This window comes from Synchiropus splendidus, chromosome 17 (assembly GCF_027744825.2).
Source record: "Synchiropus splendidus isolate RoL2022-P1 chromosome 17, RoL_Sspl_1.0, whole genome shotgun sequence".
Lineage (NCBI taxonomy): Eukaryota > Metazoa > Chordata > Actinopteri > Syngnathiformes > Callionymidae > Synchiropus > Synchiropus splendidus.
In genome coordinates this window covers 6,113,636-6,128,193 of record NC_071350.1, presented here as the reverse complement: position 1 = coordinate 6,128,193, position 14,558 = coordinate 6,113,636, and the positions used below count along the sequence as shown (strand labels likewise).

Genomic DNA, 14,558 nt, shown 5'->3' with positions numbered 1-14,558 from the left:
AATGTTTGCTTCATACAAAAAGAAATCAACAAGAGATTTATTATGATCCCAATGCTGGAAGATCCACAAAACATGAGTGGACTGACTGCCCACTGAATGATGCCGTTTTGGAATGACATTTTTGAATTACCCGTTAACAAAAAACAAACCAAAAATAAATCACTCTCACTGAGGAATTCTCAGCGAGCACTTGACTCCACTGGTGAGGCAGATCTAACTATATGGAGGCAAAAACCGATGTCTGAAAAGAGGATGTTCCACTTGAAGTATGCAGCATGTAAAGTGATGCCTGACCCGAGAAGCCCTTTCTCTCATCCTCTCCTGAACCTTATGATTCCTGCACAGCACCTTTAAGACAGGCACCCACAATACAGGTCTTCGTACGAGCTACCTTTAGGAAAACAGACCAGTGGCCTCTAGTGGAGGATTTTACATAGTGCAGGAATTATTTGTATTTACATTTTCCCAGTGTGTTTTTTTTTTTTTTTTTTTTTTTTTTACAAAGGTTTATCGCCAAGGTAGACACCTAGATAAGACTGGAGCACCATTATTCCAACCGTTCACTGCTAAGGCTTCACTTTCCCCCCCATTTCACCCAGTAGCAGACAACAACACAAAGTTCTCTGATAAGGTGCCGAGTGTGTTTACATCTTGCTGATCTTTGCCTAAAACAACATCACCAGCTTCAGCAGATAAAATCTAATTTCCACTAAAAGCGGGTAAAAACTCACAGGCACTTTCCAGGAAGAGGAAGAGACCCCTCTATGCCTCCAAAAGCTGGGCGTGCACTGTGCGATTGTTTTCTCCGATCGCCACATTGAGTTGTTACTCATCCTGTACACGTGAAGTGCAGTTACAGATAAAGAAACAGCGAGAAACAAGTCGATGGAGCTGAGGACCTTTTACAACTGAAATGAAAGAGTCAGTTTGAGGAGCAGTGGTGACTAAAAGCCTGATTTGGATTGGTACAAAACAAATCAGTTGTTATGAACATGGATCCACAGCTTGACAGGGCTCCAGGTCCAGTTGGAGGAATTTGTTGGGATGCTTAAGCACCAACACCAACAAGGGACAAGACCTACAAGCGTCCAGTGTCTGGACTGATCTGCCACACCTTCAGGTTATGTGTACAGGGGTTGGACAAAACAATGGAAACACCTTAAAGCTAAAAAAAAAAAAAAAAAAAAAAAAAAAAAAAAAGCTTTAAGGTGTTTCCAATATTTTGTCCAACCCCTGTACATTTGAAACTGGAACCAAAGGACAATAAATCAATAAATGCCTTCTCTTCTCCTCCTTCATAGACTTAAAGGTCCTCCGTTGCTACAGTTTGCAACATCCATGGACCAATATCAGTCAGCTTGGACGTAACCAGAATCATCGATAGTTTCACTCTTTTAAAACATCACTTCCACTGATAATAGATAGTGTAGTGTTATTAATATTTTTCACACCTCTCATACTTTCACTTGTGCCACTTCACGGCCAGGACATCACAGTAAATGAGAACAGATTCTCATTTCACCCACCAGGTTAAATAAAGGTTCAATGAAATAGCAAGTTTGCGAAATAGTTTTGTTCGCGCCACGCCTTCATCCCTCAGTCTTATACTTTTGGCAACAACAGACTGGCAGCAATGTTCCTAAGACATAACATGGACTTGGGCGGCGGTTTCATTGTGGGTAACACCCACCTCCAATACACTTATCTATGAGCAGCAACTCGGACAAGAAAAACAGATAAATAAACATAGTGACCTTGAGCGGCCAGATCTTCAGCCACCCACTCGGTATCAGTCTCAAACACCTGACTCCGACACCCAAGCTACTGGTTACTGCCAAGCCCATGTTCAGCATGAGTGACTTTTGCTGTAGAAGATCAAGCTGCCGCTGCTTGACATGATGAGGCTGAAATAAACAGGGAATGTGTTTCTCCTATGAGACGGTCCAAAGGAGTGCGCACGTCATAGCATCACTCCTTTGCTCCTTTTCTTCATTTCTTCCGCTCTCAACTAAAGCACTGATCACGTGTGCGGATGGTTCAGTTGTGGAGTTTTCCCTAACAACCAGTGCTCAAAAGCCCGGCCGCACTTTTTGTCCATTCCGTATCACAAGGTCTGACAAGGTTCAGCACGTGTTTCTCCTCTGTATCACCTGTGTCTCAGTGATGAATGACCTTGACCTTAAAGGAAGGTCCCTCATGACTCGCAAAACCTGGAGGCATTTGCAGATATTAAAATGTTTTAAAAAATCACAATTATATGGTTCTAATGTTAAACTGAAAAAAACAATTCCACATCACAAAATAATGAAGAGGAGAGGAAACCATTAGTCTACATCACAGTCATGTGTGTTTTCTTCAGGGCCTTTAAATAGATTTACATTTAATTTAACCTTCCTTATGTCAAGCATTTTGAAAGGCTGGTTTGCTCAATGACTGTCTTGTTTCCTAAATATCGTGGCCTGCATGTGTGCAACTGACTCAGTTCACGCTGGTCATGAAAAAGCGTGCACTGCACACACTACTACGGTGGCTGAGAAGTGCAAACCACATGAACAAGAACATGAACAAATGGACAAACTCTTGAAACAAATGTACAAATAGCAAAACACAACCTCTTTAGCAAACTGTTTTCCTGAGTTTGTAAATGTCTCCTCCAGTGTAAGAAATGTTTCTGAAGAATCGTGCAGAAAGGGAGGAACCGGTGGTAGCAGGGAATGTTTCACTTGTACCAGTCGTAGGGGATCATCATAACTACTGTAAAGGCTCTGTCCGTTTTGTGGAACTCACTTCTGCCACTTCACGTGTGGCCGCTCAGTGGAATGTTTGTTGGACGTGGGATAAACAGATGTAGCAGATGTGTTAAGTCGACTTGCACAATACTTCAACAAAGGCCACTCGCACCACGTGATCATGGATATGGTGACAAGTTTACATGGCGTGAATATTATCCTGCGGACCCTCATAGCGAAACGTAATGCTGCCTGTTATTGCCACAGAACGGATTATTCTCCTGAAAATGACGTTACGAGAGCCATCAGGATTGGAACTGCATAGTCCGGGCCAACTGTACGGCTATAGAACGGCGTGACAGCTACTCCAACTAAAGCATCTACTGCGAGTGAGACGATTCAACGTGGAACAATCCCAACAGCCACTTCCGGCTCACGTCCATAAATGGGTCCCTCCCTTTCTGCATTAATCTGAAGCAAAGTTTCATACACTGAGAACAAATTTACAAACATATTTGCAAACTTTGAAAACACATTCACAAACTCAGGAAAACATCAGTTATCTAGGTTTGTAAAATGGTTTGAAACGTTGTAAATGTTTTTTGCTATTTGTAAATTTGATCCAAGGTTTTGTAAATTTGTTCCAAAAGTGTTTTGCACTTCTCAGCCACCGTAGTCAACTCCGTCTCCCATTTAAAGGAAGCCAAGTTAGACTGCTAGAATTGTCAACATGGTTCTCTCACAGTCTATTTCGGTCACGTTCAAGTTGACTGTATTCCACTCATGTCACATGTTTTGTCCCTTCAGTCAGAGCAGGAAATGTGCTGGCCAGTGAAGCCAACATAAAGACATCATCTTGATTCAGACCTTCAAAGAGAGAAGGAAGCCTCCTTCAGAATTATAAAAAAAAACCTTCACGCAACATTCATGGGTGGATGCTCTTTTCGCAGAATTAGTGCATCCTCACTTAGGGGTTAAATTCAAACCCATCTAAGGCCAGACAACAACACGCACAGGTTCCTTAACGTTCAGTTCTCAAAAAAGCAAGACAATCTTGTTCAGTCCGGACTGGCCACGGCTTCTGCAGCCGACCCCAGCCTTGCGTGTGGGTGTGCCCCGAGGGTGGACAGGAGCAGGCAGATAAGAGTTCCAGCCCAGATGCCATCACACTATGCTAATGAGCAGAGGGGTCTTAAACAGGGAACAACCCCATAAAAGAGTTGTGAAGCTTCCTGAACGTGTGAGAAGAAAACGGTGAGTCCACAGAGATGCATGGCTGATGGTCCTAATATTGATGTAAAAGGTTGTTATTGTTGTTATTTCAGCCAAGCTGGCTCATGGAGAGTATGAGGACGAGGCCCTCCGGCTGCCACACCTTGGGTTCTGGACAGGATATCATCTTATACTGTAAGTTCATTGATGAGACACTACAGTATAGATGATGTACTATCCAGGGTCCCATCCCCTCTTCACCGCTGAGGGACACGCCGCCGCAGCAGCAGCAGCAGAGGAGAAAGAGCAGGGCTGTCAAACCGTTACCATTACTGAGTTTTAGTAATGGTAAGGGTTCCATGGCTCTCGCTCAACACCTTCAGGATTATTCTGAAATACCACGACTCTGCTAAATATGCTGGTTTTCTATCATGTTTAGAAGATGCAGCAGAGGATCTACATTTCCCCTTTTAAATTACATTTAAACACAATGTCAATTCTCTTTGAAGCACTGCATACAAAACTGTCAAGACATTTTGTGCAAATCCAGACAGAAATACAATAAATAGAATGCCTTTATTGTTGTATTTTTCTGTTTCCTTTAAAACAGGCATGGAAGCACATGATCTTAACTTCTTTCATTTGAATTATCAACTATACAAAAGAATCTGGAGGAGAAACCTGAGTTTAGAATTAAAAAATTACTCGTGGATGCAACTCAGAGCGTACATCTTTATTATGCATGTTGAGATCAGGTACATGAAAAATATGTCAAATAAATATATTAACTGCAAGTCGCATGAGTCTGGTGTGTGAGTCCGATTAAACAGCGTCGCAGATGTCTCCCAGCGTGATCTGATCTCAGCAGAGATCTCTGCCAGGACCAGCCTGTCTAATCTGAAAAACGCAGTCGGACCAGACACAGAGCTGCGTTCAGACCTCCACCTCCTCAACGCTCTTTCTGAAGGTCACATTTCCCAGACAGATAACACAGAGGCATCAGGAACAAGTCAGTCTGTTGATATTGACTAACTTAAGTCATTAGTTCTATTGTAACATGACTTTATTGTTGACTTCTGCACTGACAGAAGAATGAAGTTAAACGTTCCCACAGGTCATCACTTCACCAGCTTGACTGAGAGCTTCAATCTCACTTCTCTGAGAAAAATGCGGCTCAAGTCCTCACTGGTCTCTCGAGCAATTTGAGCCACCATCTGCCCCCCAGCACCGATCACCATCCTCTGGAGACAGAAAAGACCAAAAATACGACTGAGAGGGCAGAGAATTCAATACTTACAACACCACCAGTGAAAACCAGCCACATTATTGATCTAAATCACTGGCTTCCTGCATGACTTATCTGCTTCAGTTCAATTCACTTTAGCTCAAGTTTCTAGAAGCGACTAAAGAGTAAATGAAGAACCTCAACCAAGGTTGCTATCTGCTGAACAATACTGCTTGAGGTTAAAAAGCTGCAGATAAATCTTCTCTATAACCCACATGTCAACATTTTCAAATTGACAAAGAAAAAATTAAAATAAAATAAAAGTACACCTAAAGGAATTTGGTCTATCTAGGACTCATTTTTCGATGCCAACACTTGTGTGTCCAATGGAGGGTGGTGCATGTGGCACCAGGCCTTCAGTGGGAACCTCAATCATCGATACTGAGTCCTGGAAATCCTACCACCTTAATGTCAATGATGTGGTACTTTCATGGTGTTATAAAGTATTATTTTTAATTCCAACCTTGTCAACACTTACGATGTGATTGTCTTTTTTGGCATGGAGTTTAATACAAATATCCAGCTGGCCAGTTTCATTTTCCCGCCAGTAATCCATCACCTGAAAACAGCAAGAGAAAGACAGATATTAATAACAGAGAAGCAAACAGCCCCAGGTTGTGCTAAGTGTAATTCCCTTTCCTTTCCTCTACAAGTCCAGTTTCAGGGGGTAGCGAGAGCTTCTAAAACACACTTGGCAACATCAGTGTGCTCCAGCTTAATCGTGCATCCTCCCTTGTCGCACCTGTCCTCTTCAGGTCCACTTCTGTGCAAACACTCAACCCACTATTTAACCTTGGGCTATGTCACTGTCTTCCTCTTCCTAGTGGGCCGTCTCACTCTCTGGATGACTGGCCTTTACAACACTTTGGCCAGGCACCACCTGCAGTCAGTTATCTCTTTCAGATTCACCCAGCAGCACATGATGTCATTTACCAGTGAAGTCCACCCTCCACTCTCCACTCAAGTTAACCTGCGTTCCTCTCTCTTCTGGAAATGCGTGTTCACCCCCTCCATCACCATCCTGAGAGCAAAGTCCACCACCACCTGTCCCTAAGCATCTTTGTTCTTGATACCAAACCTACCTAGCACTTCCTCATCTCTTCTATGGTCACGCTTTTGAGTCCCACCTGGAAGACTGAACTCCTCACCCGATCTCTAAGACCAAATGCCAGCAGTAAAGAGTCAATTGCCCACTTGAAACCACAATTTTGGGTCAGTCCTTTTGGTCATGATGCAAAGCTCATGGCCATAGTTCAGAGGAGGAACATAATAAGTAAAGTACACATGTTAGGGGTCATAACAAGAGCATTTAAAATGTAAAATTTCATTTAAATTTGAAAACGTATAAAATCCTTACATAGAACTGCATGATGTCATCAGATGTTGTCGGCATAGACACATACTGTTGATGCCAAGACTCACTGACTTACTGTGCATGCAAGTGATTTATTGTGCATGCACTAGTGTAATATACAGTTTCCAGTAAAAGGTATATATACATACAAGACCTTTTCCATCCATCACACATCTCAGGAGCAGCTGCTTTGGTTACTAGCCCTGATGCTGACAAGCAAAGTATAAATGCCATTCCTACTTCTTTACATTAGGCTGGTCAACGTATATATGTCTTGCCTAACCAACTATTAAAACTGGAGTGCACTTCTTCCTTTAATGATGAAACTTAATGTGAAAGTGTTCTGTCCAGACTTGAGTGCTGTTAAAAAATATAAAGAGAAGTCAGGATCATCCCATACGGTCGTGTTTGTGTACTTCGTGGCACTGCCACTCCTACTTTAAGAATGGTAAAGTAGGAAGTGTTCAACACTGTTGGTTTGTCTGTCGGCATTTTTTAAAAAATCATATTCAAAAAAGTCAAAATTACAATCCATCAGAAGACTCACCTGAGTCATTGAATAAGGAACTTCCTGGGGCAGATACTCAAGCAGCTTCTCCCTTACAATGTTGTGACACATTTCTTCTGGACTCTGGTCAGTCAGAACATCACTGTGGTACAGCCATGGTCCAGGTTTGGCTGCCAACAAGAAGTAACTCTACAAGGAAAACAGCTACAGATTACCCAAATGACTGATTTAGAGAACATTTTTAATTCACTTACAAGAAAAAGCTGAACACTTAACACTAAGCATTGCAATTACTGTAATTTCCGTATAAGATCCTACTTTTTTCTCACGGTCTGAACCCTGCAGCTTATACAACGGCGCAGCTAATATATGGATTTTTACAGGCTGAAATCAGATGAAATCAGAGGCTTTTTATTTACTTTTAAAGTGCTAAAAATGTGCTGTTTTCGCCTTCGTGTCCACAGCTCCGTCAGCAGAGCCGACCTCCTAGAGGTCGGGAATCGAGAAGCAGCCGCTGAGACAGGCTGTGGTGTAAAAACTTTGGCCACGCGGGAGAAAACAGCGAATTTGGGTGCTTTAATGTGAATTAAAGATGTGAGGAGTTCATCAGTCAAGTTCAGAACATTGCCTAGTTTGTTTCACGAGTCTCTATGCTGGACCCCGTTTTCTAAACTGGTTTTGAAAAGCGTTTTTGTCGGGTGCACCACTGACCTTTCTATGGCACAGACAGCACCACTGCACCTGCAGCTCATAGACGGTGCGGCTAGTGTATGGACAACATTTCTTAAATCTGGTGGGTGCTAGTAATATTCCAGTGCGCTCTATAGTCCAGAAATTACAGTAAAATAAATAAATGACTACTCCTTCAATAAAAAAACGTTAAAAAACATGCTTTGCCTTCAGTGTCTGCACGTCTTCCTGGTCCACAGAAGAGAGCATGAAGACATCTTTGAAGTGTGGCCAGCCACGCTGATCCTTCAGCACACTCAGCTGCTCTTGGCTCAACCCAGACTCCAACATTCCAGGCATCTCGCAGCCCGACTCATCCTCTGGAAGCACTCGCTGTGGCTTCCTCTCTGGATTTTTCTGGGCCCATGGAGGCTTGATCACTGACCGCACATGCAGCTTCTTGCCATTCACAAAGCCACAAGTCAACTCAGCCGTAATGTCCAACAGTCTGTTCTTTGCCTTCACCAGGTCCACCTGAGGAAAAGACGACACTTAGAAGGACTCGATCCACTAACTTGAGAGACTTTTGCATGTTTCAAACAGTTCTACACGACCCACAATGAGAGTTGGCTCCATTTTTATGTTATAATCATTTTACATTGGATTCTAACCTGACATTTCATATACAGTTGTACATCCATAACAGGACTTTCACCTGGTCATAGGTCTTATCATATCTAATAGGCTTGGTAGAGAGTGGTACCATTTAAATTTATTTTAACTTTCATCATTGCATTACAAGTATTTTCAGACCTAGTAAATACATGCATATGTGCTATTATCCACCAGCGGCATTGAAACTCAGTCTTTGCCATTTCTCTCTCTCCATAAATTAACTAAACAAGCTCCGTCTCAGGAATGGGACACGTTTGAAGGCTCACATATGATTTATACAATTTAATCAAGATTCAAATGTTTTCGCAAGATGCTGTAAAATGATTGTCAGAAATATTCCACATCAAGCAGCGAAACTTTGTCTCGTATAATACAGTATATATAATACATCCGAAGGACTTTAAAGAAACACTAAAGATGGACTGAGTCCCCCTAAAGGCTAGACACATTGCAGTGGGCTGGAAAAGTTACTAACTTGCTAACATTGTGAAAAGCAAAGTTCAACTTTCGGTTCATGCGTTTAAAGCCGAAGTTTTCCTACACTAGGGCTGTGGCATTTCACTTTGTAATCATCCTTTTTTTTTACAAATAAAAAGGTAGGACATGCATCTGAGAACATTATAGAATGATAACCTCCTGCCAACAGACAGAGATGGGACCACCGGCATTTGCCCTGCATGTGCTTTTAGTGATTCCGGGCCAGAGAGCCATGTCCAGGACTCCAGTTGAGGGGGAAGGAGACGAGCAGCATCTCCAAGAAAAAGTTCTACCTAAAAAAAAATACGCCAACATTTCTTTCTTTTTTTCCCTTTCGCCTTCTCCCTTCAGGGGTGGCCACAGCGGATCATCTTCCTCAATCTCACCCTGTCCTCTACTTCCTCTTCTCTCAAACCTACAAATCTCCTCTTGGGCCTTCCTCTCCACCTTCTGCCTGGCAGTTTCAGCCTCAATGAGCCCCCCCATATTTACTGATACTATATATACTGACTCTCATAGTATTTCATAGTTTAGTGCATAACACACGCATTTAGACAAATCCCAGCTTTTTTAGATGAACTGGAGTGAAGCCACTCATGTTTAAAGGTAGTTTTTTCGCACACAATTGTTAGCACCTGTACAAGAGCAAAAGACAGAGAAGTGACTGACATGCACTGCAGAGTTGCACCTGCCACAAGACACAGAAAGGAGAGAATGAGGAACTGCTTCACCACAGGTTCAGTGGCCACACACTGGTGACACGTGTGGTGAACAACCCATTTAATGTGGATGCTATGCTCTCTTGTACGGTTCGACTGCAAAAACTGCTCGACCCATCTCTCACATGTATGCTCCCGATTTGATCACTTTCTTTGCTGCCTGTGGTGAAAAAATTCCCTGGGTATTGAAAGTGATGCGGAGTGTCACGACTCAGAGACATGCCAGATATACACTGGGAGTGAAATTGTTGAACTCCCTCACAAAGGAAATTAATAAACTAAAGGTTTTCAAAAAATGGAATCGCAGAAACTGAAGACTACACATAAACGATGATCAGGAAATGCAGGGAATAACAGAAGTAAATATAAGAACTGTTTTTTATCTCTGCTCGATCAGTCCAAAAGTGAAGTTATGTATGTAATAGGGCTGTCACAATACTACTGTGTCTCTGCCTCAAACACATCCACCCATCATGAAGCTGCTGAGATACGGCACCAGCCTCATCTAATCTTAACATCCCAGGCAGTCTTCGCTCACGACTGATAAAAACGGTGTGTGCATGATGTCATAAAGTTTAGACAGAAGAAAAGCTGAACCTTTCTTCTTCTTCTTTCTGTCAATAAAACACTTTCTGAGCGCAATTCTGAAACATGCTCTACATTAGGGGTTCTTGAGCTTTCTGATCTCAGGGCCCACCTTTCCCAGAACAAATGGGCCCAGGACCCATTCAAGTAATAGAACTGATTCATCACTCTTGGTTTCACTTGTGATCAACAACCATATTTTATCTACTTACACGTAAACAAACCAAAACCTTGTGAAATGACATGAAACCATGTGATCATCACAAAGATATTTGTCACTGAAAAGTCCAACTAGCAACAGAACCAGATGCAAGTCATGTTCATCAAATTTACAAAAGAAAAAAAAAGAACAAAAGCATAAAAACTGTTGAAAAAAATTGGAAAAACTGGATACAATTCTGAATAAAACAAATATAATAAAACCAAGTCTAAATATATAATAAAATAAAAATTATATATTTTATTTAAACTCCAAACAAGAGATAAGTGTAAATGAAAGCATCAACATAAAATGTTGTAATTAATTTTCAAAACTGCTTGAAAAGGTGCTTTCATTAACAGTTTTTACTCTTGAGGGGGAGCAGCATCACTTTGTTCATCATTTTTTTCTTTTCAAGAACTTCTCCATAGTTGTTAACTATCACAGATTTGCAGCTGTCAAGTCAATTCAGAGACACACTACTGCCACCATACGTGGCTAAAGCATTGAAACTGAGCGTCTCACAGCCCTCACGACCCAAAACTTTTAGCGGCCATCGCGGCCCAACCATGGGCTCTGCCCCTATGGTTAAGAATCACTGCTCTACATATAAAGTTTTATTATCTGGGTCGATCAGGACGAGGTGCAATTGGAGTTTGTGGTGTTGTTGTACCTTGTTTAGAACCAGTATTGCTGGGATGCTCTGGTTCTGAGTAAGACACTTCAGCAGCTCAAAGTCCAGCCTGGAACTCATCCATTTGTCTGCCACATCCACCATGGCAACAACTGACAAGAAAAGCACAAGTCCAAATTGTATTACACAGCATTGAACGAGACTGGAATCTGAGGAACATACTCAGATCGGCTTCTCTGACGGTGCTCCATGGATCTAACAGCAGAGACTTCTCCAGATTATGTCTGACAAGACAAAACATCCATTTATGCACACGTTGATGCATAGTAATAAACAGCACATCATGAAAAGTGGACACAACCTTTTGACTTTGGAGGGCGAAGTGAGACCTGGCGTATCAAGCAATACCTTAAAATAATAACACAAGTAAATGAAAGTTCAAACTTTTCACAGACCACTCGTGCCAGCAGAAATGGATTATTACTATCTGTGTTTCATCCTCTGTTAGAACCCCAACTGCTCTTGATCTGGTGGTGTGGACTTTTTTCGACACAGCAAACACCTGGAAGAGAGAAGAGCCCATTAAACTCAGTGCTGAATAAAAACCACATGAATAAAACAACACACTCATAAATGATCAGATATTTATATGGTATATTTTCCAACCTAAAAGAAAAAAACTACATAACAGTGTTAGATATAAAACCACTGTTTATTTTAAATTGTACAAGGTTTAACTTAAAATGGGCATATCCTGCTTATTTCAGGGGCTTTTAAAATGATACAGGATCCCATTGCGGCACTATACTGAGTTTATTTTAACAAAAACATGCATAAAGAATGTGTAGGACAAATGAACCTTCTTTCTCTCTACAAAACACTCACACAGTTAACATGTAATTCAATAGGCAGCAATTGATCCAAATAGAAGAGAGAAGCTCATGTTCATGCATGACTTTCGCCTCTTGCTATCTAATGTGCAGAAATAACGCAATAAAAATGAATTTCCTTATGTCTTCCTTTGAAGCTTTATAACGTGCAAATGTCACAGTAGGCTACTGTCTCATGTACTAACACTGTCTTATACACACAGATGCTGTGGCTACCGCATCATTGGCCCCTGTGAGTCATGAACTCAGCACCGTTTGAACAGCATAACAGAATTCTGAACATCAGAGAAAATAAATTGAAGGTTAAATGACACCATTTTCATCCAAATATACAGTGGATATCGGCCAAAATGACATTGCAAACACAAGCTAATTAGTCCAAACATAATATATATCAAGACCTTTTTGCCAAGAAGCTGGTTGGACAAAGTGGACTTTCCGGCATTTGGAGATCCAATTATCGCAACTTTCAACAGTTTGGAGTTGTCTGGTTCATTTGGTGTTCTCATTAATAAAGAAAATTGTTCACCTGTAGGCAGAAGAGATCATTCAGAAGCATGACAATTTCATACATTTCAGAGATACCAAGAGAGGGTAGCATTACTGTTGTCAGGTGGGACAAATGTGGGCAGGTGCGAGGCAGTGTCTTCATCCTGATGAACTTTGCTTTTGCTCAGTCGATTTAATAATGTCTCGGATGAAATGAAGCACACTGGAGAGAAGACTAATGAAGTTCGACAGCAGACGGAGTTTCCTGTAAAGAGAAATGAATCGTAGTTCTCAAGGTCAAGTCTTTAATAGCATAAATCCTCCATCATATATATGTGTGTGAGAGTGTCTCTGTGTGCGTATGCTTTGTTTATCCGACTTTGCGGGGACCAATTCTTGACAAGACACTGTGACTTTGTGGGGAGATTTGGCTGGACCCCACAAGGTTAAGCCTTAATTTGAGGATGAAGACTTCACAATAACTGGGTCATTCAGGGTCATGGTTAAGGTTAGCCATGTGTTTTAGACAGTTAGGTTTAGGGTGCATACAGGATAGCAATACAAACGTGTGTGTGTGTGCTTATTCTACAAATTACAATTGCCATTGGCTTTCTCGATATATTCGCCATTCTTTAACTTCATTACATTTTGTGTTTACATTCTTCCCGTATGTCAGTTATACCATATAGACTCAGTCAGGCTCAGTTATACCATACATATATATCTGTTTTCATTGTATCTAACGCTGAAACTCAACGTGTCCTGTTAATGTACAGTTTAGCTGTGGAAGGACGGATACTAAAGAAGCTCGACAATTAAACTACGTAGTGAAAAACCGACATTGTCCTCGAGGAAAACACAGAACGTTACTTCAGGATGAGGGTCTGAATCACTGGGCATTACTTGGACAATTCAAGACGCGTACTTGCACCTTTAAGCTCAGTATATACATATACATAGAAGTAAACAGACCTGCTGACAGAATCCTTGGTTCGTGCTCAAGTTTGGCCACGAAACGTCGGGACAAGGCCAGCGAGTCTGCGAGTAGCCTATGACAAACTCGCAGCGCCATATGGACCAAACAATGTCGAACTATCTATATACGGCGTTATTTCAATGCGTCAACATTCGCGTCCGCACTCGCCTCCGAGCACAGCCATGTTTCTCAGACCAAGGAGAATCAGTATCCGGTTCCAAGTCACTCACGAAGCCTTACCGCCCCCTAGCGGAGGTAAGTATACACGTTAGAAAAATAAATAAATACACGACTGGCTGTGTCAGTCTGGTTGTAATATTAATATTTTGTATAAAAGATCATCTAGTGCATGCTTTAAATTAGACTAATGTTTGGTAAATTTGCTTTCCTATGTGATGCTGCATGAGGAAATAAATAGAAGAAAAGCCGGGTCAATTCCATATTTTCTGGATTATAAATAGCAGGTGTATTTTTTTTATTCAGCTTTCACCGGTGCTTATGGACTTACACTCAGGTCTGCATGAATTACAATAAGTATTTCCACATGGTCTTAAAGGTTATTTCAAACTGATCAATATGACCATAGCCATAATGTCTCTGTGTGTGTCCTGTAATCATAAAATAGAAACTATTAAGGGGGTTTGGGGTTCTTTAACTTGGCTCTTTCTTGATTATTATAGTCCATTTTCCGTTTGCTTCCTTGAACATTTATAGTTAAATTTGTCTGAGTCAGTTCTGATCTGTCTCACCCTTGTACTTATTCCCTGCCTTTTCCCTGTTCCTGAGTTTTGACCACCATGTTACTTTCTGTTGTTATTTTACTGTATTTCACAAATTTTTGGTATTTCAAACAAATCAGAGTTCGAACAAAAATTTCGAGATTTTGTTACTTCTGATTTCGAACGAAAACTTGAACGACCCGAAAAAAGACGGAAAAACATAATGTGCGCGCACCGATCAGCTGACCCACGACGCGCTTTGTTATTGTGTACAACGCAGCCTCTGTATGCAGACGTGTCCCGTTAGCTACATTTACTGACTGTTTTTTCTTCATATTGAGGTGTAAAACCTTCCCTGTCTCCACACTGGACCGTGGTAGAGTGTCACAGGGGAGGTGCTCGCTCTCCACACCTCCGAGGCTGGAGCGCACACTCCAG

At 41.5% G+C, this 14,558-nt stretch overlaps 1 protein-coding gene across 1 annotated transcript; it reads right to left on the bottom strand.

Annotated features, from left to right (window-relative positions):
• Nucleotides 1–4,649: 4,649 nt before the first annotated feature.
• eral1 (Era-like 12S mitochondrial rRNA chaperone 1) lies at nucleotides 4,650–13,597 on the bottom strand. The gene is made up of 11 exons (XM_053848057.1): nucleotides 13,398–13,597; nucleotides 12,541–12,690; nucleotides 12,338–12,465; nucleotides 11,531–11,608; nucleotides 11,408–11,454; nucleotides 11,269–11,330; nucleotides 11,086–11,198; nucleotides 7,986–8,291; nucleotides 7,128–7,277; nucleotides 5,705–5,785; nucleotides 4,650–5,182 (listed from the first exon to the last, which is right to left on the bottom strand). The coding sequence occupies exons 1-11, from the start codon at nucleotides 13,495–13,497 to the stop codon at nucleotides 5,060–5,062; spliced, it is 1,338 nt and encodes a 445-aa protein (XP_053704032.1). The 5' UTR covers nucleotides 13,498–13,597; the 3' UTR covers nucleotides 4,650–5,059.
• Nucleotides 13,598–14,558: the final 961 nt, after the last annotated feature.